We start from the raw sequence: 25,591 nt of genomic DNA on the forward strand, positions 1-25,591 counted from the left end.
GATATTATCTTTTTATTATTGAGTTCTGACTTAATTTTATTCTGGTCAAACAACATTCTCTGAATGATTTCAATGTTTTGAAATTTGTTGAGGCTTTCTTTATTGCCCATCATATGATCAATTTTGATATGTTTCATGTACACTTAAAAAGTAAATTCACACATGCCTATAATCCTAGCTACTTGGGAGGCTGAGGCAGGAGAATTGCTTGAACCTGAGAGGTGGAGGTTGCAGTGAGCCAATATTGCACCATTGCACTCCAGCCTGGGCAACAAAAGCAACTACTCCATCTTAAAAAAAAAAAAAATAAATAAACAAACAAATAAATAAATAAATAAAATTCTATCATTATGGGTACAGAATTTGATATATATATAACAACTAAGTCAAGTTTGTTAGTTGTGTCATTTAAATCTTCTAGATCCTTACTGCTCTGTTTTCTTATTCTATAAGTTACTGAGAAATATGTTACAGTCTTCCACTATGATTGTGAATTTGTCGCTTTCTTCTTTGAGTTGCTTAATTTTTGCTTTATGTATTCTGAAGTTATAAGTACGTATAGATTTGTGACTTGATATCTACTAGTTGGATTGACCCATTATAATATGTACCTTTTAATTTGTAGTAATGCTTTTTGCTTCAAAATCTTACTTCATACTGCTATAGATATACCTGGTTTCTTTTGTTAGACTTTTATAGTCTATCTTTCCTTTTCCTTTATCTTTAATCATCTATCTCCATGTATTTAAAGTGTCTCTCTTAGAAGTTACATATAGTTAGGTTTTATGTTTTTTATCCAGTATGATAATCTTAGTTTGTTTTTTTTTAGATGGAGTCTCGCTCTGTCGCCCAGGCTGGAGTGCAGTGGCGCGATCTTGGTTCACTGCAACATCTGACTCCCTGGTTCAGGTGATTCTCCTGCCTCAGCCTCCCGAGTAACTGGGATTACAGGCACGCACCACCACGCCCAGCTAATTTTTGTATTTTTAGTAGAGATGAGGTTTCACCGTGTTGGCTAGGATGGTCTTGATGTCCTGACTTTGTGATCTGCCCACCTGGGCCTCCCAAAGTGCTGGGATTATAGACATGAGCCACTGCACCTGGCCAATCTTAGTCTTTTATTTGGACTATTTTGTCTATTTACATAATAGTAAAGTAATTATTGATATAAAGTTGGGTTTGTTCTTACTATTTGTTTTCTGCTTGACCCATTTGTTTTCTGTTGTTTTTCTTCTTTCCTGCATTCTTTTGGATTAATAAAATATCTTCTACCATTCTACTCTCTACCTCAAACTTGTTAGTTATACACTTTTGTTACATATTCTTTTTCTTTAGCTGTTATCCTAAAGATTAAACAACATGCAATCTTGACTTATTTCTGTGTAATACAAATTATTACTTTTACCAGTTCCCAAAACATTTAAAACTTTAGGAAACTTTAGTTTTATTTATCCCCTTCCTCATTTTGTGTTGTTGTTATACATGTTTAGTTCTACACATATATTTAAATTCCATAAGACATTATAACTATTGGGTTGGCAATAAATATTCATTCATAATTACCTATATATTCATCTATTCTTGTATTTTTTCTCTTTTTTGAGAGACAGTGTCTTCCTCTGTCACCAAGGCTGTACTGGTGTGGTAGCACAATCATGGCTCATTGCAGCCTCAACCTCCTGGGCTCAAGCGGTCTTCCCGCCGTGGCCACCTGAGTAGCAGGAACTACAGACATGTGCCATTATGCCTGGCTAATTTTTAAATTTTTGTAGAGGTGAGGTCTCACTGTGTTGCCCAGGCTGGTCTCAAACTCCTGGGTGCAAGCAATCCTCCCACTTTGGCATCCCAAAGTTCTGGGATTATAGGTACTCCTGGCGCATGTATATATATACATTTTAATTGAAATATACATATACACATTTTAATTGAAATATGGTATTCACTCAGAAAACATGTACAGATCAATACATTTTCACAAACAGAATGTGGTACATATATTTTAAAACATTAAATTCTGTTTAAAGAAGCAAAATTTTGTATTTTAGGAACACATTCCTTACTGTTCAAACAGATGGTTTCCTGAGGAAATGTGTGTGACTTCACACTGTGGGGCTGTCTTTGTCAGCCCTCCCAGATTGCCCCATCTGTGACTTGATTTTTTTTTCTCCTTGTCAAGGTGTCCTCAATTCAATTCACCTCTGCTTCAGGCCAACCGAGACAGTGTCCTTTTGTCAACCTTCTGGCTTCCTTTGCCCTGAGGGATGGAAGCCTTTCTCCACAAACCCCATCAGCTTCTCTTTCTGCATATTGCTGATCTGGAGACCTGCTGTCATTTGTGGCTGCTCTGAGACATGGCCTGGTCATGGGGACAGAGCCTCCCTTTGACTGCACCATTTGTTAGCTGTGCTTTAACCTCCTGTGGAGATTACAACTGGAAAGGCTGGAGACACTGATAACTGATTCAGCAACAAGAGCTTGAACTGTATGGGAGGAAAGACTGAATATTACAATTTTAGCAGTCATTACTGGGGAAGCTGGGCAGGAGGATCATTTGAGCCCAGGAGTTCGTGACAGCCTGGGTAACAGCAAGACCCTGTCTTATTAAATTTTAATAATAATAAACTGAATTATGGACAAAATGAAGTTAACAAATTTTTTTTAGCAGTTACCATTCCTTAAGCACCTACTGTCAGGTGCTCTGCCAGAAACTTCTATAGAGCATCTCATGAATACTCAAAACAATTCTGTGAAGAAAATATCGTTACTATCTGATATGGTTTGGCTGTGTTCCCACCCAAATCTCATCTTGAATTGTCGTTCCCATAATCCTCACATGTCATGGGAGGGACCCAGTGGGAGGCAATTTAGTCGTGGGGGTGGTTACCCTCACGCTGTTCTCGTGACAATGGGTGAGTTCTCACGAGATCTGATGGTTTTATATGGGACTTTTCTCCTTTTGCTCGACACTTCTCCTTCCTGCTGCCATGTGAAGAAGGATGTGTTTGCTTCCATTTCCACCATGATTGTAAGTTTCCTGAGACCTCACAAGCCATGTTGAACTGTGAGACAATTAAACCTCTTTCCTTTATAAATTACGCAGTCTTGGGTATGTCTTTATTAGCAGTGTGAGAATGGATTAATACACTACAAGTAAGGAAGTGGAAGCTCAGGGAAGCAATTTGCCTAAGGTCACGCATCTAGTAAGTGCAGAGAGTGTTTGGATCAGATTTAATTCACGCTCTTTGCTCTAGGTCCAGTCACGTTTTCTATGCCTATCTCAGCTGCTGACACGTGACTCAGTTGCTCCCATTTTCCTTGGAAAAGCAGGAGCTGGAAAGGACCTTAGAGGTCATCCACAACAATCATCTCATTTCACTGATGAGGAAACTGAGACTTGGACCAGGTCAGTGGTTGTCATTCACACCCGCATGCCATCCATACCCACATGCCAGTCACTCCAAACTATACACATTTCTCCAAAGGCATCTGGATGTTCCCACCTCTCTGCTTTTGCTAACTATTTTCCCTCTGCTGGAAGTCCCCTTTCTCCTCATTTCACACTGTTAGTGATCTTTTCAGCTTTCAAGGTTCACTCCAAGCATCATTTCTCTCATCTTCTCCTGAGTATCTGCAGGCTACACTCAGCAATTTCTACCGTGCAGAGGAGAGTTACCACAGCATGCCTGAGACTGCTATCCTTAGAAAGGCCTGCTTTCAAGGTTGGCCCTTCCAAGGCTGGCATGTAGGAGCTTGGGTTTCAGGAGAGTTCCCATGATTCCCTGATAAGAGTGGCTCACTGTGCCTGGACTGTTGGTGCAAACAGTGTGGCTTATGTGAAACACCTGCTTTCCTTCTGGGAGTCTGGAATCTTGGTGCATGCTAGGCAGAGGTTGTCTACATGGCCAGCCCCCAGCAAAATCTTTGGGTACTGAGTCCCTAATGAGCTTCCCTGACAATAGACAACATTTCACACTTGTCACAGTGCATTGCTGGAGGAATTAAACGTGTCCTGTGTGATTCTACTGAGAGAGGCTCTTGGAAGCTTGCCCCTGGTGGCTTCCAGACTTTGCCCCCGTGTGCCTTTTCCCTTTGCTAATTTTGCTTTATATCCTTTCATGGTAATAAATTACAGCCATGCTGATGGCTATACTTTGAGTTCTGTGAGTCCTCCAAACAAATCGCTGAACCTGGGAGTCTTGAGTGGTCTTAGGGATCCCCAGTGCACCTGCCGTATGTTCTGCCATATGCTTGAATGTAGATTTCCTGCATGAACACTCAAATGCTGCAATGTTTTGGTTTACGAATCACTCACACACACTGTTGAAAAGCAAGTATGTCTCACTCTTCTTTTCTTTTTATTTCAATAGGTTTTGGGGGAACAGGTGGTGTTTTCTTACATGGATAAGTTCTTTAGTGGTGATTTCTGAATTTTGGTGCATCCATCACCTGAGCTGTGTACACTGTACCCCATGTGTGGTCTTTCATCCCTCACGCCCCTCCCACCCTTCCTCCAGAATCCCGAGTCCATCCTTTGCATCCTCATAGCTTAGCCACTTATTTTATTTATTTATTTATGAGACGGAATCTCACTCTGTCACCCAGCCTGGAGTGTAGTGGTGCAATCTCAGCCCACTGCAACCTCTGCTGCCTGAGTTCAAGCAATTCTCCTGCCTCAGCCTCCCAAGTAGCTAGTATTACTGGTGCCTGCCACCACCCCAGGCTAAGTTTTGTATTTTCAGTAGAGACGGGGTTTCACCATCTTGGCCAGGCTGGTCTTGAACTCCTGAACTCGTGATCCACCCGCCTCGGCCTCCCAAAGTGCTGGGATTACAGGCGTGAGCCACTGCGCCCGCCCTGCTTTGCCACTTATAAATGAGAACATACGATGTTTGTTTTTCCATTCCTGAGTTACTTCACTTAGAATAATGTCTCCAATCCCATCCAGGTTGCTGTGAATGCCATGATTTTGTTCCTTTTTATGGTTGAGTAGTATTCCATGGCATAGACACACCACATTTTCTTTATCCACTCGATGATAGGTGGGCATTTGGGCTGGTTGCATATTTTTGCAATTGTGAATTGTGCTGCTATAAACGTGTGTGCAAGTGTCTTTTTTGCATAATGGCTTCTTTTCCTCTGGGTAGATACCCAGGAGTGCGATTGCTGGATCAAATGGAAGATTAGTTCTTTCAGGAATCCCTACACTGTTTTCCATAGTGGTTATATCTTACTCTTCTTTGTCATTCATGAGTTAAGATGAAATTCAATTCTATCACCCACCAGGGGGTTTTTTCAGGGGACTCATCTAAGTATTTAGGTTCACAAGACCTCCATAAGCCACCCTTGTCACTCATCTGCTAAGACAGGAAACACAGATGCCCAGCAGGACAGACAGGGGCATTCCTTTTCTAGGGGAGTCCTTGCAGTGGTCCATATAGCTATCTTTTCTCCAGGTGACTGCTCAGCTATGAGGAGATGAGATACACATCAGGTGGCTGTGGAAATCAGCCTGGCTTTAAAGCCTCATTCCTCACAGGAGCCAATATTTCTTTTTTTTTTTTTTTTTTTTTTTTTTTGAGACGGAGTCTCGCTCTGTCGCCCAGGCTGGAGTGCAGTGGCCGGCTCTCAGCTCACTGCAAGCTCCGCCTCCCGGGTTGACGCCATTCTCCTGCCTCAGCCTCCCGAGTAGCTGGGACTACAGGCGCCCGCCTCGTCGCCCGGCTAGTTTTTTGTATTTTTAGTAGAGACAGGCTTTCACCGTGTTAGCCAGGATGGTCTCAATCTCCTGACCTCGTGATCCGCCCGTCTCGGCCTCCCAAAGTGCTGGGATTACAGGCTTGAGCCACCGCGCCCGGCCGCCAATATTTCTTATAACCACTACATGGGCATTTCTTTCAGGGTCCCTGTAGTTATAAGAGTTGCCATTATCAGGAAAGCCCAAAACTGTGGCTTCCTGTTAGAGGTTATAGGCCTCCCAGCCAGATGCAGTTGACCAGTCAGGGGTCACTTTTCTCTTAGGCAGTATGTCCAACAAGAAATTGACATACCACCTTAATAGGTTACCAAGGGAACAGCAAGAGTTTTGGTAGCCAGCTTCCAAGATGGCTCCCAATCATCCCTGCACCTGTTTTCATGCCTTCTCACACTGAGTAGGGTCCACTTATGTAATCACTAGGTTATTGGGGAAATAATGGTGTGTGATTTCTGAGGTTGGGCCATCAAAGATATTATGGCTTCCGTCTTACAGGTGACTCGGCCTCCCAAAGTGCTGGGATTACAGCACTTTTAAACCACTTATTCCAGGGGAAGTCAGCTGCCATGTTATGAGGACACTCAAGCAATCCTATGAAGAGGCCTGTGTGATGAGGAACTGAAGCCTCCTGCCAACAGCCATGTGAGGGCACCATCTTGGAAGCAGATCCTCCAACTCTACCCAAGCCTTCAGATGAATATAGCCCTGACGGACACCTTCACTACAGTCTCATCAGAGAACGCTAGCCAGCACTACCTAGTTAAGATGCTGCCAAATGCCTGACCCACAGAAACTGTGAGATAATAAATACTTGTTGTGTTAAGCCACTACGTTTTGTGGAAATTTGCTACTCAGCAATAACTAACACAAGAGTTAGCTGAAGGTCACGTTCTTGTTGAGTAGTGGAGTTTTGTTAACCTTTTACCCACTGTGGTTCACTTGATAAATGGTAGACGAATAAAGAGTGAAAATGAGCACAAAAGTGCCTAAGAAAATTTTCTTCTTTATTGGATGACGAAAGGGTCTGGAACTAAACTAATGTAAAACTAGGAAAGGATGATGGGTATAATCAGAATGACATACAAGCAATGAAAATGAATGAGCTAAACACCACTACATACATTAATATTAGCTGCATAATGTTGAGTAAAAAAAGCTAGTCCCAGAAGACAAAATACAGTAAGACACCCTTTTGATAAAGTTTTAAAAAAGTAAAAGTAACTAATGTACTGTTTAGATATAAATGGCTGTGACAAAACAAAAAACTCCAAAGGCAAGAGCATAATCTTTACAAAGTTTATCATAGTGGTCACCCCTGTAGACAGGGAAGCAGGAGGATTGGTCAGACAGGAGCATGTTGTAACTATAAGTTATTGGTCATGTTGGTTCATGAAATATTCCTAAATACTATTAAATAAATCTAAATAGAATAAAATAAATAGAAAGGGCCATGCATGGAACAAAGATGTTTGTGTACCAGGAACTGAGAATTATGACTAACCCCAATTCAATAAGCCTGAGGTCCAATAAAAAGGGTGGTAGTGATGGGGGTTAGTCTAAGGCCTGAAGAAAGGGAGGGATGTTAACACTTTAAATACTGACAGTCAAATATGAAGCAGAGACAGGTGGTCAGTGGGATGGAGACCGCTATAAACAAAATGTATGGTTTTTGCTATTTTGGAGTAAAAGGTAGCACAATTTCAGGACACTTTATTTATTTATTTATTTAGTTAGTTAGTTAGTTTTGAGACAGAGTCTCGCTCTGTCGCCCAGGCTGGAGTGCAGTGGTGTGATCTCGGCTCACTGCAACCTCCACCTCCAGGGTTCAAGCGATTCTCTTGCCTCATCCTCCTGAGTAGCTGGGGTTACAGGGGCATGCCACCATGCCCAGCTAATTTTTGTATTTTTAGTAGAGACAGGGTTTCACCATGTTGGCCAGACTAGTCTTGAACTCCCGACCATCTCCTTGTTCCGATTCCAAGCTCACTGTATGTTTCAATAGAATATAAGTATCTAGTCTCCCATGTAGATCTTCCTACCAGAAAGAAACACACTGTTGGCAAATACAATGATCCAGTCTGACGGATAATTATATTATTTCACTAGAAAGGAATTAACTCACTTTCCAGGTTTATACAACAACTTCTTTTAGTTTGGTTAGCATGTGTCCTCTGGATCCTGCTTACCTCTGTGTCAACTAATGGAACCAGCTTTTGGGCCCTACAGTGAAGCATAGGACACTGGAAGAAGACAGTCCAAGGCGTTGTTACCCAGTCATCCCCAGTCAGGTCATGTTTGAAACTCCAACAGTTTAATAATATACTAGTAAGTCAATTCGTAGCTCTACTTGAAGGTTTGTGCCAAACAAGATAGTTTCAGTAATGAAGCTATGTTGAATGATGTTCAAAACAATTGTTCTAAATTTTACTCTATAATGTCAGAGGAAGGTTCCAATGAGTATCAATGCAAATATACAACACATTTAAATGGTTTTTACTTACATTCTATTTATACAGTTAGAAAATATTGATCATGTCTTCTTAAAATAGGTCCATCTAGGAGACCGTGAACAAATTTCTAGGTTTGTCATTAAGAATCCCTGAATCTACTGAATTTTAGAATTTCCTTGACACAATTCACATTTTTCCAAATAATTATTTCCAGTTTTATAAATAACCGTATATTGATAGTGTTTGCTCAATAATATTGAGATGTTATTTACTGTTTATGATGTATGCAGGAGGAAGGCCAAGGCCAGGTTTTGTTCATTTCCTTTTCCAGGTGTTACATGGCTTGTGGCACTTCGCTAATTAGGAATCATTTTCTTGAACGTTCATAAAACGGAAACTATCCTTACCGAAATCCAGTCAGATGATTTCAAAAAAGTAGATCTGAAATGCCTTTTGAGAGCCGAGAGTGCCTTCTGAGCAGTCCTGTGCCCAGGTCAATGATTTATGTCAGCATTTTGCAAAATGTGTTCTGGGAAAAACCACATGGGAGGGATATTAATAGAGTGTTACTTTAAAGTTACTGTGGTCAAAATGCTACAGAAACACCAGACAAAGTTAAGCAAGTTCATTACTGTAGGCCTTCTCTGAGCGATCTAATATTCTATTAACTGTGTTAAGAGACTGGCAGATAACAAACTTCCTTCTTTCTTTCTCATTTTCTCCTCAGGAACACATCATGGTAAATGCTTCTTTATAGGGACTATTTCCCAACACAGTCTCATACAAGTGTCAGAGAAGGTATATCAGTTTCACACATGAATAGTTTCCATTTTATGAATGGATAGTTTCTGTTTTATGAACGTTCAAGAAAATGATTCATAATCAGTGAAGTGCCACAAGCCATACAACTCCTGGAAATGGAAATGAACAAAACCTGGCCTTGGCCTTCCTCCACCATACATCATGAACAGTAAATAACATGTCGAAATTATTGAGCAACTAATACCCGTGGTAAGTGGCTGCCCTGGTACAGAATCCAGGCCAGTATTCTCAAACTAGTAGTCTACACTCATGAGTCCCATTTCTCCTTGGTTAAGTTTTTTTTTTTTTCCTAAGACAGGGCCTCATTCTGTCGCCCACGCTAGAGTGCAGTGGCACGATCTCAACTCACTGCAACCTCCGCCTCCCAGGCTCAAGCCTCAGCCTCCCGAGTAGCCGGGACTACAGGCGTGCACCACCCCGCACGGCCTTTGGTAAAGAGATCTTGATTTTGTCTTCACCCTCCTCTCCCACAGGGAGGACATTAGGACCCTTTCTACCCCTGTACCTCCAATCCTCCTTCCAAGTGGCATTGTCTGCATAGTTCTTGTACTCTTCTCTTCCAGGGTCATAGTTCCTCATCTTTTGAACTAATCTTCTTCCCCATATCTGGTCACAATACTAAAGTGCATGTTTTCGTCTTGTTTTAGTTACTTGACTGTTTTTAAAATTGACAAGTCAGTCGTTCTCCTACATACGGGAAAAATGAGTCCTAAATATATATATATATCTACAGGTCTCACTGCGTCACCCAGGCTGGAGTGCAGGGGTGCCACCACGGCTCACTTGCAGCCTCGACCTCCCAGGCTCAAGCGATCTTCCCACCTCAGCCTCCCGAGCAGCTGGGACCACAGGCGCACACCACCACGCCCGGCTAATTTTTGTATTTTTTAGTAGAGACGGGGTCTCGCTATGTTGCCCAGGCTGGTCTCTAACTCTTGAGCTCCAGCGATCCTCCCAACTTGGCTTCCCAGAGTGCTGGGATTACAGGCGTGAGCCAATGCGTCCGGCCTAAACTAAATACTTTTAAGTTGCAGTGTCACCATTATTTTTTTCGAGCCTGTAGGGGTTATATAAAAGAAAGTCCAGAGCTTAGGTATTCGAGGGGCCGATCTCGAAGTAGCACTTAGGAGAAAGGGATCCCGGCGCTACGGGCTTCAAGGTGGCTCCTCCGAAAAGCCTTCCACCCTGACCCCCAATCCCGCGGCGTGCGAGTTCCGTGGAGAAGGCCCCGCCTGCGGCCCCAGAATCGGCATTAGGGGCTCGTGTCCACCCGGCAAGGCCTCCCCTGAGCCCAGAGCAGGGACCTAAGATGATGCGAGAAACCCTCCAGCAGACAGAAGCCCGCGAACTCAGTGCACTCGCGCTGTCTGAAGGAAGCCGGAAGTGGGCCTCCGGCAGAAGCCGACTTCCTGAGTTCGCTTTTCCTCTCTAGGAATCCGGAGGTTTCCGCATCTCTATGGTCTGGGCCTCAAGCGGCGGAGCCTGAGGTCTCTGGTGCAAAGGAAAGTGGCCTCCCAGCGAGGAGGGGAAGGAGCATCGGTTCATCTCTTCGTGATCCCTTTCCTACCCCTTCACACTCGAGCGCACCTGGCAGTACCACCAGCACAGTCTCGGAAATTGCTTTCATCACGATTTAACAACATGAAGACACAAGAACACACTAGGACACCCCCAACGTCAACAAGTCTCTCTGGCTTTTTTCCGGTAGTGTATGCACACATGCATTTTAAAAATTTAGATAAAGTCTAACATTCATGCAATAACACAGTTGAAATGACTGGTAATAATAATAATAATAACCCCAAAATGTTTGACATTTGAAGTTCCTTTTGAGTTTGAACCCCAGGCTGGGTCTGGATGAGCTGGTCTCATCTCTCAGCACAGACCCTGCCCTCTGGTCCCTAGGGCGGCGGGCAGGAGAGACACACCTGTCCTTCCATGTGCTCCCAGGGCTCCAGCTGGCCCATCTGTTGATTCGAAGGTTCTTGCTAACCAACTTATATAGACTTTCTTATCTGTATTTTCCACTCTAAAAAGGGATAGGGAAAATGATGCAAATACAAATAACTGTAGAATCTAGTAAAATTAGAATTGTCTAGCTTTATAAAACATGGCATCCAACACAAATAAAGGTGTGATGAAATTAGTTCATTCTAAGCAGACAGAATGTAAATATATGCCATCCTGTTGAAAAACTACTTGGCATTTTATATCAAAAGCCACCGTGACTCATGGGATCCCATCTGTGAAAATTTATCTCAAGCAAATAATGCAAGAGAAAGGAAAAGCTGCATTTTTGAAGTGATTCTGCAATGGACAACTATTGTTTTTGTTTGCCCAACATTTAGTTTTTCTTTTAATGATTTTAACAGTAGGATTTTTCTGCGGGAAACCTGCTAGCCCTCAATCCACTTCTGGGTGAGCCCATGACGCAGGCCTGGCCAATGAGAATATCTCAGCATGGCGAGGCAGTAAGACATGAAGTCAGGAGCCAGACTGAAGGCCCCCCAGTCCTGGCTCTGCTGCTTGACAGATGCATGAATGTCAGCTTGTTATTTAGCTTCTCTGACTCTCAGTATACTCATTTGTTGAATGGGCACATTAATAGTTCCCTGCCTCACAGGGTAAAAATTAAATGAATGAAGCAGGTATAATAATGCTTGTTACGTCCTACCATCATCAGTTCCTGCCTCTGTGACTGATCAATATTTTCTATGTCTAGCACGCTTTATTACCACCTTTCCTTTCTTTCCTTTTCTGTTTACTTTCCACATGTTGCAATATCATCTACTGCATTATCCTAGACATTTATTTTATATTTTTCTTTCCTACAGGGAATACCCTGAAGGTGGGACTGTGTCTTACTCACCTTTGTACTCTGGGTGCTTAACACTGTCCCACCCCAGAAATGGTGCTCAATAAAGTCTTCTTGAAGAAAACAGAATAGCCTCGAGTCCAGAGCTGAGAAAGAAGTTGGAACAACTAGTGAAAAGGTAATAAATCCTAGATGATCGACAAAAGGGGAATAGAGGGAACCACATGAATATGAACAATTTTCTTAAAGAAAAACATAAAAACAAAAAACTTGATCCCTGGGGATTGCAGACTGCCTATCTCCCTATCCCTAGACTGGCTCCCATATGGTGGACAGATGAGTTCTAGGGACAGACTTGTGCCTAAAATTCACTTTCTGAATTACTGCTTCCTTTTTCTGCCTTAGGAATCATCTCTTTCCTTGGAGACTAAAAGGAGAAATTAGCATTCTCTTCAGATAGATCCAATCTACCTTCAAGAAAGACCACCCTGCAAGGCCAGTATTCATATGCAAACATTCAGACATAAAATGCAAAGTGTAGAGGAAGCTTAAGATACAGTAAACAAGGCCAGGCATGGTGGCTCACAACTGTAATCCCAGCATTTTGGGAGGCCAAGGCGGGAGGATCCTTTGAGCCCAGGAGTTTGACACCAGCCTGTGCGACATAGCAAGACCCCATCTCAACAAAGATACAGTAAGACACTAGGGAAGGGGCAGGCTTCGTTAGGTGCCTGGAGCAGATGTGTCAGGCCAGCCTGGAAACCCTTGAAAACCCTTTCTAATGAGTGATTACTCATCTTTTGATGGTGATACTGAACGAGTGATAGCAGCATCAATTTCTCTGCCATACAAGACTCTCCTGGAATCCATCTGAGACTCAGAAATTCTCAGAGTTGAAAGAGATGGACAGGAACACAGTTTGCCATTGAGTATAGAGTAGATCTCATCTACAACGTTGGACCATGGCCACTGACGCTGGGAACACTCCAAAGACACCCAGTTCCCTGGTCTGTGAGATCATCTGCTTAGTTTAAAGAACAAAATTAGTTGTTAGAAAGTTTTTCCATGAAGTCCTAATTGGTGTTAATGTAATGGTGTCCTAATTCAGGTACTAGTAACCCTTAGCAGCCTTCGGTGAGCCAGCCGGAACTTAACAGATAGAGGACTTCTTGACTTAACTAACTTCTCCTACCACCAGGTTCTGCAATTTAGCAAACATTTTCACTTTTTTTTTTTTTTTTTTTGAGATGGGGTCTCACTCTATCACCCAGGCTGGAGTGCATTGTCATGATCTCGGCTCACTGCAACCTCTACCTCCCAGGTTCAAGTGATTCTCCTGCCTCAGCCTCCCAAGTAGCTGGGATTACAGGTCTGTGCCACCACACCCAGCTAATTTTTGTATTTTTAGTAAAGATGGAGTTTCATCATGTTGGCCAGGCTGGTCTCAAACTCCTTACCTCAGGTGATCCGCCTGCTTTGGTCTCCCAAAGTGCTGGGATTACAGGCGTGAGTCACCGTGCCTGGCCTAAACATTTTCACTTACAATAGTAATTATAATTTGTTAAGAATAATTTGATTTTCTCATAGCAAACAAATGAATTATTAGAAAGTGGAGGCTTTGCCCAGGGGCATGCATGTTAGTAAGCAGCCAAACCAAGACTCAGCCATGGTTTATTTTGTTCCAAATTCTGTGCTCTTTCCATGACTGCAGTGCTCGGCCTCCCTGAACTGGTAGATAACAGTGACATAAATTCAGTGAAATAAATTCTGGCTGTGTCGGCCAGGCACGGTGGCTCATGCCTGTAATCCCAGCACTTTGGGAGGCCAAGGCGGGCAGATCACTTGGGGTCAGGAGTTTGAGGCCAGCCTGGCCAACTTGGTGAAAGCCCAACTCTACTAAACAAACAAATGAACAGAAAACAAAACAAAACAAAAAACCAAAAATCAGCCGGGCATGGTGGCATGAGCCTGTAGTCCCAGCTACTCGGGAGGCTGAGGCAGGAGAATTGCTTGAACTTGGGAGGTGGAGGCTGCAGTGAGCCAAGATTGCACCACTGCACTACAGCCTGGGCAACAGAACGAGACTCTGTCTCAAAATAAATAAATAAATAAATATATGATAAACTCTGGCTGTGTCTACCTGGGTATGGGATTGATTGATCCATGACTGGGAAATTTGGGACAAGTCTGTTAGAGAGAAGGTGAGGGGCTCTTCTTGAGAGGTTCTTAAGAAGGTAGTAGGCCAGGTGCAGTGGCTTGCGCCTGTAATCTCAGCATTTTGGGAGGTCGAGGTGGATGGATCACTTGAGCTCAGGACTTCAAACCTGGGTAACATGGCAAAACTCCATCTTCACCAAAACTACAAAAAAAATTTAGCCGGGCATGGTGGCACGCGCCTGTAGTCCCAGCTACTTAGGAGGCTGAGGTCAGCGGATCACTGGAGCCCGGTAGGTTGAGGCTGTGTGAGCCAAGATCACGCCATTGCACTGCAACTTGGGTGGCAGTGAGATTCTCCTACCTCAGCCTCCCAAGTAGCTGGGATTAATGGGCATGTGCCACCATGCCCGGCTAATTTTTGTATTTTTTAGTGGAGACTGGGTTTTGCCATGTTGGCCAGGCTGGTCACAAACTCCTGACCTCAAGTGATCTGCCCACCGTGGCCTCCCACAGTGTTGAGATTACAGGTGTGAACCACTGTGCCCGGTCAGAATTTGTACTTTTTAACACCACATTTGCTGTCAGCAGGGTGTTTTAAATTTTGAACCCAGAAGGGCTGTCTACTAAAGATAAAGAAAGATGAGAAAAAAAGCACAATTAGCTTTTCCAAGGTTTAGGTGATGTAACAAGACATAGAGATAAAGATGGATGGATGGATGGATGGATGGATGGATAGATGATTAGATAGACAGACTGATTGATTCACAGATAGAGAAAGTGATTATTAGGTTCACACATCAAAACAAAGAGAAATGAGCCTAGGGAAAGTGGATCTTTAGAAGTAACACCTGAACTGGATTAAAAATGCATTCTTGCAGGAGTTAATGTTTTTATTTTCTTTGTGTCTCCTGTATCAATCATCTTCCTGTGCCCTTCCAGACATTTCCATTTCTGGGAAAACCAAGGGTAAAACGGGCAGGAGTTTTGGAAAATCCCTTGCTTTGGAAAACCGTAAGACAGATGCTTGTTCCCTACCACCCTCTCAGCTCCTTACAAAGAGTGGTGGTGGCTGGTGGAGGAGGTGGGATCCCCCCCGATCCACACAGCTGTGGTGCCGTAGCCATCCTGTCACAGTCAGGGCAAGGGGGGAACCTGGGCAGTTGGCAGAAACACTGAGGGAGGCACAAGCCTCCAGGTGGATCTTGGGGGCCACTGTCAGTAGAGGACCCTCAGTTGGCGTGCATTCTGTTTAAGCATCCTTTGCAGGGTGGGAGTGTATGGCCAAAGAAAGGGGCTTCAGTAAGATTAATACAAATGGAGTGCAGCAGTTAGTACATTTTCCTGAGGTCTCTTTTTCTAAAGTAGGTCCCTCTTGCCCCATCCCTGATCTCTGTCTGGTAACTTGTGGGGAATGTTGTTGGTAGCCCTCAGCTCTTTTGAATGTCTGCCACATGGAGTCCCATTTTGGGGACTGGTCTAAGTTCAGAAGGGCCTTGACTTTGGGGGAGCATTGTTCCCATTCTGCTACACCTTAGGGCTGATTGAGCTTTTTACTCTCCTCAGAATACTGACCTCATAGGATTTCCAAATTTGAGGGGAGTTTTGAATTTATCACGTCTGTTTCTTTTTGAAATTACATATTACTAGTGAGGAACCAGAGAATCAAGAGAGGTTAGGTAACTTGATCAAAGTCACCCATCCTCACTGGGTGTGGTGGCACACATCTGTAATCCCAGTTACTTGGGAGGCTGAGGCTGGAGAATCGTTTAAGCCCAGGATTTGGAGTCCAGCATGTGCAACACAGCGAGACTTTGTCTCTACAAAACATAAAAGAATTGGCCTAGCATGGTGGTGCATGCCTGTAGTCTCAGCTACTCGGGAGGCTGAGGCAGGAAGATTGCCTGAGCCCAGGAGTTGGAGGTTGCAGTGAGCTATGATCGTGCCACTGCACTCCAGCCTGGGCGACAGAGCTAAAAAATAAAAAAATAATAATAATAAAACAAAGTCACCCATCCAACTAATCCATAGTGACGGAAAGCAGGTCAGTGGTTATGTGGGGACAGTGTAGGGGAGGAGGCGAAGGTCAGAAGGTGGTGCAAAGAAATTTTGGGGGATGATGGATAATTTCCCTATCTTGATTGTGTGTATAGTTTCATGGGTGTATATATATGCCAAAACGTATCAAATTGCACACTTTAAATATGTGCAGTTTATTGTATGCCGATTATGCTCCATGAAGCTGTGAACAAAAGGCTCCTATCTGGTCAGAGGCAGCGGAGGGACAAGGGCACATGTCTTGTGCTGTGTCATCTTCACACCCCGCTAACCCCAGGACTGTCTTAAAAGCAAAGCTTATTCTAAGTCATAAAAGTACCTTTTCCCATACTGTCATTTTTTAAAAACTCTGTATTTCTAAATTTTCTATTATAATACATAATAACACCCTTAAAACAAGTAGCAAATGCCCTTCAGTAGTTCCAATCTGACCTGGTCCTTAGATGGAAGTGTACCCTACAGAATTGGGAAGGGGTGGGGAACAGAGAAAGGTGTGATTTGTTCTTTTTTTGCTATGTTCATCTCGAGCAATGCGTGTGAAAATATCTTTTCTGGATGCATCCGGTGAATTGAATTTAGGATTAAAAAAATTGAGAGGAACCAGGTTTCTATGATAGGACTGTGGTTTGTGGTGGTAGCCGGTGGTCCCCACTAGGTTGAAATAGTTTCTGAACAACCCCTAGATGAGGAAGAGGCAGGAAGCCTTCTAGGAAGTACCAAGTCTTCTTTTTCTCCTTCTTTCCCTGATCAAACACCCAGGGCCACCAGGTTTGGCCAGCTTCCAGAGGTCCAACATGGCTTCTTTGTGGAGAACGTGAAAGTGCAGAGATAAAGGTGGGTGTGTCCAACCATCACTTCCTTTTATTGTTGAACTTGGACTGACCCATAGAGACTCTGCCCAGCTGGCTTGATATGCTCAGCGTGGAAAATAATGCCCTTTGGTTTCCCACCAGAGTATGTCTTCATGCTGTATTGGCTACAAGGACCTAAGAAGAAACATTCATGCATCTGAAGGTTTTTCTCTCTGTATGATTTTTTTAAGAATTGCAAATGTAGTATACACTTATAATACTTTCACACAAGACAATTAGATGAAACGTAAGCAAGGGTAGAGGATGGGCAGTGACTCCGGGAGTCAGATGAACCCGACACCATTTCTGTCCAGGTCAGGGATATGTCTCTTTGTGCAGGTGTGGGAGGTGCTGTACCTGAGTTGTCCAAAGTGCTTGGGGACAGAGGATGAACTCTGAGACCGAGATCTGGGCGTGCACACTACCACAGACATTTAACCCATATGCTGCCTCTTCACAGTGTGACTCCCCTGTGTCCTTTCCAGCCCCCAGAATATTTGCCCTTCTCTGCCTCTGCACTGCAGGAGGCTAACTTTAAAAGACTGCAGACCCATTGCCCTCTGGATTTGGGTCAAGACTGAACACTGGGAGGAAACAGGAGATGGAGGGCAGGAGGAGAGAGAGCCGGGGTATGTACTCCCTCAGGCTTTCTCCCTCCAAGATGACAGCCCCCTCTCCCAGCAGGGCTCTGGCTTTCCATCCTTAAATGCCTAGATAATGGATAACAGCTTTCCATGGTCGCTATTATATTACCTGGGATCTTTAACATCCCTTAGTGGCTCCTTTAACCCTGCCACACTTCTAAGAAGTCCCTTCATGGAAGTCTTGGCCTGGCAGCGATCTGAAACATCCATCATGTCCAAATGAACTATTTAAGTTTATGTTTCTTTTCCCAGACTTTGAGAGGGGCACAAAGGCAGGCAACATGTCCTTTTAAGCTTTAGTGCAGCGCTTGGACTGAACTAAATTATTGGGTTGACTAGGGGTGTTGTGATATTTTATTGAAATGATCTTAGACCTGGACATTAAAGGGCACTGCTGCTTGTGTGTTCTGTCTGGATGAACACATGATTGTACTGGGATGAGGTTTTAGCCTACAGGGAACAAGGTCCAGGACTATGTAGATCACGTTGTACAATACCCAGGGCAGCATGACTCCACGTAGGGTCTGAATCACACTCTTCTGTTGATAATGATGCAGAGGATGCTAGTCACAAAACTGATGATGATATTGATGTTGATGATAATGGAATGTCCATTTACTGACTCAGTCAGAGTCACAGGAGGATTTAATTTTAGTACTGGTTTATTGCAAGGAACTATTTGCTTTTTTTGGTCAATTTTTTTTTTTTTTTTTTTTTTTGAGACAGAGTCTCACTCTGTCACCTAGGCTGGAGTGCAGTGGCACGATTTCGGCTCACTGCAACCTCTGCCTCCCGGGTTCAAGCGATTCTCCTGCCTCAGCCTCCTAGGTAGCTGACATTATAGGCATCTGCCCCTATGCCCAGCTAATGTTTGTATTTTTAGTAGAGATGGGGTTTTACCATGTTGGCCAGGCTGGTCTTGAACTGCTGACCTCAAGTGATCCACCCGCCTCAGCCTCCCAAAGTGCTGGGATTACAGGCATCAGCCACTGTGCCTGGCCTGTTTTTTTTTTTTTGGCAGGGTCTCACTCTGTCACCCAGGCTGGAGTACAGTAGTGATCCTCAGCTTAAGTGATCCTCCTGCCTCAGCCTCCCCAGCAGCTGGGACTACAGGTACGCACCACCATGCCTGGCTAATTTTTAAAACTTTTTTGTAGAGACAGCATCTCACTATGTTATCCAGGTTGGGTCTCAAACTCCTGGCCTCAAGTGATCCACCCGACTCAACCTCTCAAAGCATTGAGATGACAGGGCCAACCTTTTACTTGAGGTAAAGTTTATATTCGAGGTACAGTTTACATACAATTACATGCTCTAATTTTAAGAATAGTTGGATGAGTTTTGGCAAACTTATTTCCCTGTTTAACCAGCACTCCCATCAAGATATAAAACATTTTTTATGTCCCTTTCCATTTAATCCCTGACCCAAACCCTCTAAAGTTTTCTTTTCTTTTTTTACTTTTTTTTTTTTTTTTTTTTTTTGAGATAGAGTCTCTCTCTGTCACCCAGGCTGGAGTGCAGTGGTGTGATCTTGGCTTACCTTGGCCTCCTGGGTTCAAGTGGTTCTCCTGCCTCATTCAGCCTCCCAAGTAGCTGAGATTACAGGTGCCTGCCACCACACCCAGCTAATTTTTGTATTTTTGGTAGAGACGGGGGTTTCACCATGTTGGCCAGGCTGGTCTCGAACTCCTGACCTCAGGTGATTCTCCCGCCTCGGCCTCCCAAAGTGCTGGGATTACAAGCATGAGTCACCATGCCTGACCCCTCCAAACTTCTTGACCTTGTGTCCAACAAACTCCTAGTCATCACCCTCAAATTATGTTAATCCTTGCCTCTGCACCTTTTCTTGTGCTGTTCTCTGTGAGGAAACTTTGTTTGCCCCTACACCTGGTTAACTTCCTATCTTCTTTAAGACTCCTCTTCCAGGAAGCCTTCCTGATCTTCTCTTCCATTCAGGCTGGGTGAGGTGCCTTTCCACAAAATCCTGTATTGCGTTGGCTACATCTTCATTACACATAGATTTTATTTTATAACTTTTTAAAAAAATATTCTTTTTCCATTTTAAACTCTGAGCTCCTTGAGACAGGAACTGGATCACATTCTTTTTTTCCTTTTTTATATTTGTATTTTTCTGGTCTTATTCTCATAGAAAGGACTGAGTCATATTCTGCTTTGAATTCCAGACTCTACCACAATGGCTGGCAAACAATATGTTTGTTGATTAAATAAATCGATGAATTAAATCAATTTTTTCCCCCAGGACACTGGCATGAAACTTTGAATACCATATTACATGACAGGCTCTTTCAGTTGCAAGAAACAAAGACTCAGACAATGTGGGAGGATTCCTGAAGACACCCTTGCCCTTGGGAAGGCACTGACCCAACTTAATCTGAGGGGCTTGTCTGTGTCATGGCCCCTCCACTGCTCTCTGTTCAGCTTGTTTGCTTCCCTTTTTTTCTTTTCTTTTATATGTATATGTGTGTGTGTGTGTGTGTGTGTGTGTGTGTATATATATATATTTTTTTTTTTTTTTTTTGAGACGGAGTCTCGCTCTTTCACCCAGGCTGGAGTGCAGTGGCCGGATCTTAGCTCACTGCAAGCCCCGCCTCCCGGGTTTACGCCATTCTCCTGCCTCAGCCTCCCGTGTAGCTGGGACTACAGGCGCCCGTGACCTCGCCCAGCTGGTTTTTTGTATTTTTTAGTAGAGATGGGGTTTCACCGTGTTAACCAGGATGGTCTCAATCTCCTGACCTCGTGATCTGCCCGTCTCGGCCTCCCAAAGTGCTGGGATTACAGGCTTGAGCCACCGCGCCCGGCCTATATGTATATTTTTTTGAGACAGAGTCTCTCTCTGTTGCCCAAGCTGGAGTGCAAATCTCGGCTCACTGCAACGTCCACTTCCCAGGTTCAAGCGATTCTCCTGCCTCAGCCTCCTGAGTAGCTGGGATTACAGGCATCCACCACCACGCCCAGCTCATTTTTTTGGTATTTTTAGTAGAGATGGGGTTTCGCCATGTTGACCATGCTGGTCTCGAACTCCTGACCTCAGGTGATCCACCAGCTTCGGCCCCCCAAAGTGCTGGGATTACAGGCATAAGCCTCCGCGCCCAGCCTGTTTGCCTCCCTTTTCTGATCGGCTTCTTCTGCTCACCTTTCATTTTGCCTTCCTCATAACTTCAGCTTGCATTTGGTTTCAGCTTCCTGTGGCCCTGACTTTATCTGACTCAAGCTGACATTTGTGAAGGTAATAATCTAACAAGCTCCTCTCTGTTTTTCAGATCCACATCATGGTCCTATCGTGTGGGGAACTGGCCTCTGGGTCCCCTGCCCAGCATCTCTAGTCCAGTGAGCAAAGGTGGGTCCCACAAAACATAGTTGCTTGGAGAGCAGGGCCTGACAGAAGGGGTGGGGAGGAGAGTGGCAGGCACTGAGGCCTCTCCTATCCTATTAGTGAGCAAAGCGCTTTGTATTTTTGCCTCTCTTTGCTCCTGAATAACTTTTCTCATCCTTCATTTTAGGAAAGCCACTTATCTTCTTGATGCTTAGGGTTTCTAGAGATAAGGGATGCTGAAGTTGGAAGGAACTTCATAGCTCATCTTCTTGGTTAGATCCCAGCATGTGCTCTGTATGACAATAGGCTCAAAAGATGCTTTATGAGAAAAACATCAAGATATTCCAGCATTTTCTTAGGATTTCAGCTCACACCAGGAGCATACTTCTCAGTGGTTCCATTTGCTTGGCAGAATCTCTGGTCTTCTGCATGGATGGATCTCTGCAGGGTCCAGGGTCCTCTAAATTGGAGGCTCTGAATCAGGGATTCCTGAAAAGGCACAAGAGGGCCCAGGCATGAACCTCTTGAAATTGTTTGCAAACTTCAGTCAGTGTTGTGTGAATGTGTGTGTATGCATGTGTGTGTGTGTGTGTGTGTGTGTGCGTTCCTGAGTGTCCATAGCTTTCATCAGATTCTTACAGGTAAATATCACCTGTGAGAATGGATAAGAACCACTGCTTTATTTATTTATTTATTTATTTATTTATTTATTTATTTATTTATTTATTTATTGAGACAGAGTCTCGCTCTGTCTCCCAAGCTGGAGTGCAGTGGCTGGATCTCAGCTCACTGCAAGCTCCGCCTCCCGGGTTCACGCCATTCTCCTGCCTCAGCCTCCCGAGTAGCTGGGACTACAGGCACCCGCCACCTCGCCCGGCTAGTTTTTTGTACTTTTTAGTAGAGACGGGGTTTCACCATGTTAGCCAGGATGGTCTCGATCTCCTGACCTTGTGATCCGCCCGCCTTGGCCTCCCAAAGTGCTGGGATTACAGGCTTGAGCCACCGCGCCCGGCCTTTTTTTTTTTTTGAGACAGAGTCTGACTCTGTCACCCAGGCTGGAGTGCAGTGGCTCAGTCTTGGCTCACTGCAGCCTCTGGGTTCAAGTGATTCTTGTGCCTCAGCCTCCTGAGTAGCTGGGATTACAGGTTGCGCCACTATGCTGATTGATTTCTGTATTTTTAATAGAGATAGGGTTTTGCCATGTTGGCCAGCCTGGTCTCAAACTCCTGACCTCAAGTGATTCGCCCGCCTGGGCCTCCCAAAGTGCTGGAATTACAGGCGTGAGCCACCACAGCCGGCCAAGAACCACTGCTTTAAAGGGACATTGGTTGACCATGCCTTTCTGAGGTAAATGCCTTCTTGTTTTCTTCCAACTTAAACATTTTATCTGCTACACTCAATAACCATCGAGTATGTTTAAGAGAAAGTGCTTTATATGACAAAGCAGAAGGGCTCTTGATAGTAACTTAGAGGCTTCATCCTTGCATTTTTCTCAAGATGAAAATGCTGACATAATGTGGTGTCAATGTAGGTTCATCAGTTGTAACAAATGCGCCACTCCAGTGGAGGATGTTGATCATGGGGGAGGCTGTGCGTGTGTGGGGAGAGGGGATATATGACACGTCCCTATACCTTCTGCTCAGTTGTGCTGTGAACCTAAAACTGCTCTAAAAAATAAAGTCTATTAAAACAAGCAAACCAGCCAGCTGCAGTGGCTCACTCCTGTAATCCCAGCACTTTGGGAGGCCGAGGTGGGCAGATCGATTGAGCCCAGGAGTTTGAAACCAGCCTTGGCAACATAGTGAAACCCTCTCCACAAACAATTTTTGTAAAAATTAGCTGGGTGTGGTGGTGCGTGCCTGTAGCCCCAGCTACTGGGGAGGCTGAAGTGGCAGGATTGTTTGAGCCTGGGAGGTTGTGGCTGGAACGAACCGTGATCACGCCACTGCACTCCAGCCTGGGTGACAGAGCAAGACCCTGTCTCAAAAAAAAGTTAAACAACAACAGCAAACCCAAACCAACCAACCGACTAACCGAAACACTAAGAACCAGAGAAGTAAAACATAATTCGCTCAATGCCGGACAGCTAGCCCGGTGAGCACTACAACCTTCCCCTGTTCCTTCTTCACTTCTTTGCTCTCTCTTTTTAAACCCACATGTTAGCAATTCTTCTGCTATTGGGTCAATAAATCGCCACCTCTAATTTTTTTTTTTCTAAGCATTTATTGAGGGCCAAGCACTGTGTTACACGTCTCCTCATTAAAATGGTATAGCAACCTTTTCTGTTGATATTATGATCCCATTTTCCAATTTTTACTTTTGAGTGAAGGACATTGATACTTAGAGATTGTAAGGAACTTACCTAGGCCTGCCGGCTTGTTAGTGGCAGAGCTGAAATGGGAAAGTCTGTATTTTCCACCGCGCTGCATTAGTGAGGGCTCTTTGTGTCACTTCTGTGCATACCTCCGCCCCAAGTTAAAAGGCTCGCTCATCCCGCCAGGTCCTCCTCCCCCTCCCCCTCCCCCTCCTCCCCCTCCTCCCCCTCCTCCTCCTCCCCCTCCTCCTCCTCCCGGGGCCCTGCCCTGCGGGTCTCACCTGCTGCTCCGCGGGGTCCCGGCGAGGGCCGGACAGCGCCCCCTGGCGGCAGGTGGGCGCCCGCGCAGCGCATGTTAATGAGCCCGCGGCGCCGCTCGCGGATTGGCTGGCGCGGATTCCAGCTGCTTTCCAAGTCAGCGGCGCCTAGTGAGAGTCAGGGGGGCCCGGCCCGCGCCCTCCCCGCCCAGCCGCCTCCCCGTCGACGCCCAGGGCTGGGGCGAGCCAGGCTGCCTTTCGAACTTGGGGGGCTTCTCCTCTTGTCTCCCACTGGTGCTCTGGCTGTGAATCCATCCAGGGGCCAAGATGACAATCCGACACCAAGGCCAGCAGTACAGGCCGAGGATGGCATTTCTCCAAAAGGTAACCCTGGCCCCTCACCTGGGCCCTGGGAGGCGGGCCGGGGACCGCATCTGCGAGGCGTCCGAGGACACGTGGGGCAGGAGTGGAGGGCACTCCTTTGGGTCGATTTGTGCTGCTCGATTTTATTAAGTGACTTCTTTGCTGTGTGTGTCGATATTGATGACTATAATAATTAGGTTTTCGTGCGCCCTGCCTGTAGTGGAGAATCTGAAGCCAGCGCGATGGTCTGCGGGAGGTGAAAACAACCTGTTACTCGGGAAAGGCAGGTTCAGTTCAGGCTGTGGCAGATTTGAGACAGCCTGCTGATATTGTTGTAAGACGACCAGATGTGACATTACCATTTTTTGCCTTTAGTTTCTGATCCAAAACTGCACTATTTTAAAGTGTGTGTGTGTGTGTACACACAGACCATGAAAACAGGGTGATTTGTAGGATAAAGGGCCACCCCACTTACAGTGCCCCAAGAGCCCTCATTTGAGTGTGTCTGTCTGTGCATCTCCCGCTGTCTGCGCTGGCGGCAGAAGTCCCAACCTTTTCGCTTCCCTTGTGAATGCTTTCCCAGACAAAGTGACCGGGCACAGGGTGTGCACACAGGATGGACATGTGGGAGGTGGAATGCACCTGTGGGGTGATGTGTCTGGGGACAAAGTGGTTCATTTAGTTCTGAGCTTCTGAGATAATCACTGTCAGAAGAGATCTGTGGAGGATTAGGTCCCGGGTCATGTCTTTGTCCTTCCTCCCACCCATAGCCACTTTTCACAGCGTAGGGTCCATCTTCTTAGGCTTATCTTGTTAAGTAGAATTAGTTGAATGTTTTGTGACTAGCTGGGCTCTCCCTGAGCCTCTGGAGCTCAGCAAATTGGTATAGTCGGTGACCACTGTCCTGATTTGCCCAGGACTTTCAGTGCTAAAACCAGGACAGTCCTGGGGACCCCGGGACAGTTGGTTGCATTTGGTCCACCTACTTCAAGATGCTTGTGCTCATCTCCTGGGTAGTAGAGGTGTGGGTATCATCCATAAAGCAGACAGGCTGGATGTTGTTTCCCTCAGAAAGAACCCTGAGAGCCTGTATTGCAGATACCAGTTACTAAAAGCAGAAGAAGCTGCCTAAGTCAGCTATCTGAAAGCCACACATCATCTTCCAGGATTTACCCTAGGACTGCCTCCTCCCAGGCAGGACAGCTCTGGCTTGGAGGCTCAGAGAGTAATTGTCTGGAGATATTCAATTTGTTTATTGAATCTCTGGCATTCTTTTCCATCACGACTCTTCTCTAGTAGATTCTCCTCTCTTTACTTTGGTCTTCTAACTAGTGTCTTGGTCTCTAGTCTCTCCTCCACCCCAGGCTGCCTTCCTCCTCCCCAGCCACCCCTCCTCCACCCCAGCATCCTCTCTTCCACCCTACCCTCCCCTCCTCCACCCAAACTCCCTCTCCTCCACCCTAGCCTCCCCTCCTCCACCCAAACTCCCCATCCTCCACCCCAGCATCCCCTCTTCCACCCCAGCATCCCCTCCTCCACCCTAGCCTCCCCTCTTCCACCCAAACTCTTCCTCCTCCACCCCAGTTCCCTTCCTCCACCCTAACCTCTGCATCCTACATTTCAGCTGCCCCTCCTCCATCCCAGCTCTCCCCCCTCCACCCACCTTTCCCTTCTCGACTCCAGCTCCTCTTCCTCCACCCTGTCTTCCCCTTCCTCTACCCCATTGTCCTCTTCCTCCCCAGCCTTCTCCTCCTCCATCCTAACTTACCCCTCTCTA

The 25,591-nt window shown here is 45.2% G+C and overlaps 1 protein-coding gene across 5 annotated transcripts in view; it reads left to right on the forward strand.

The window, feature by feature from the left end:
* The first annotated feature begins 10,497 nt into the window (after positions 1-10,497).
* The window catches only part of RGS9 (regulator of G protein signaling 9), a 106,646-nt gene continuing 91,552 nt past the window's right edge, over positions 10,498-25,591 (forward strand). For 2 of the 5 annotated variants that reach the window (XM_010379995.2, XM_010379996.2), the window contains exon 1: positions 23,576-23,835. In XM_010379995.2, the coding sequence (XP_010378297.1) occupies positions 23,779-23,835 (57 nt within the window). In that variant the 5' untranslated portion in view covers positions 23,576-23,778. Of the gene's footprint in view, positions 10,729-11,858; positions 12,018-12,244; positions 12,335-20,827; positions 20,905-22,116; positions 22,228-23,575; positions 23,836-25,591 lie in introns of those variants that run through there. The other 3 variants (XM_030923902.1, XM_030923903.1, XM_030923904.1) reach the window with 3 other exon arrangements.

This window comes from Rhinopithecus roxellana, chromosome 19 (genome assembly GCF_007565055.1).
Source record: "Rhinopithecus roxellana isolate Shanxi Qingling chromosome 19, ASM756505v1, whole genome shotgun sequence".
In the NCBI taxonomy this organism is placed as follows: domain Eukaryota; kingdom Metazoa; phylum Chordata; class Mammalia; order Primates; family Cercopithecidae; genus Rhinopithecus; species Rhinopithecus roxellana.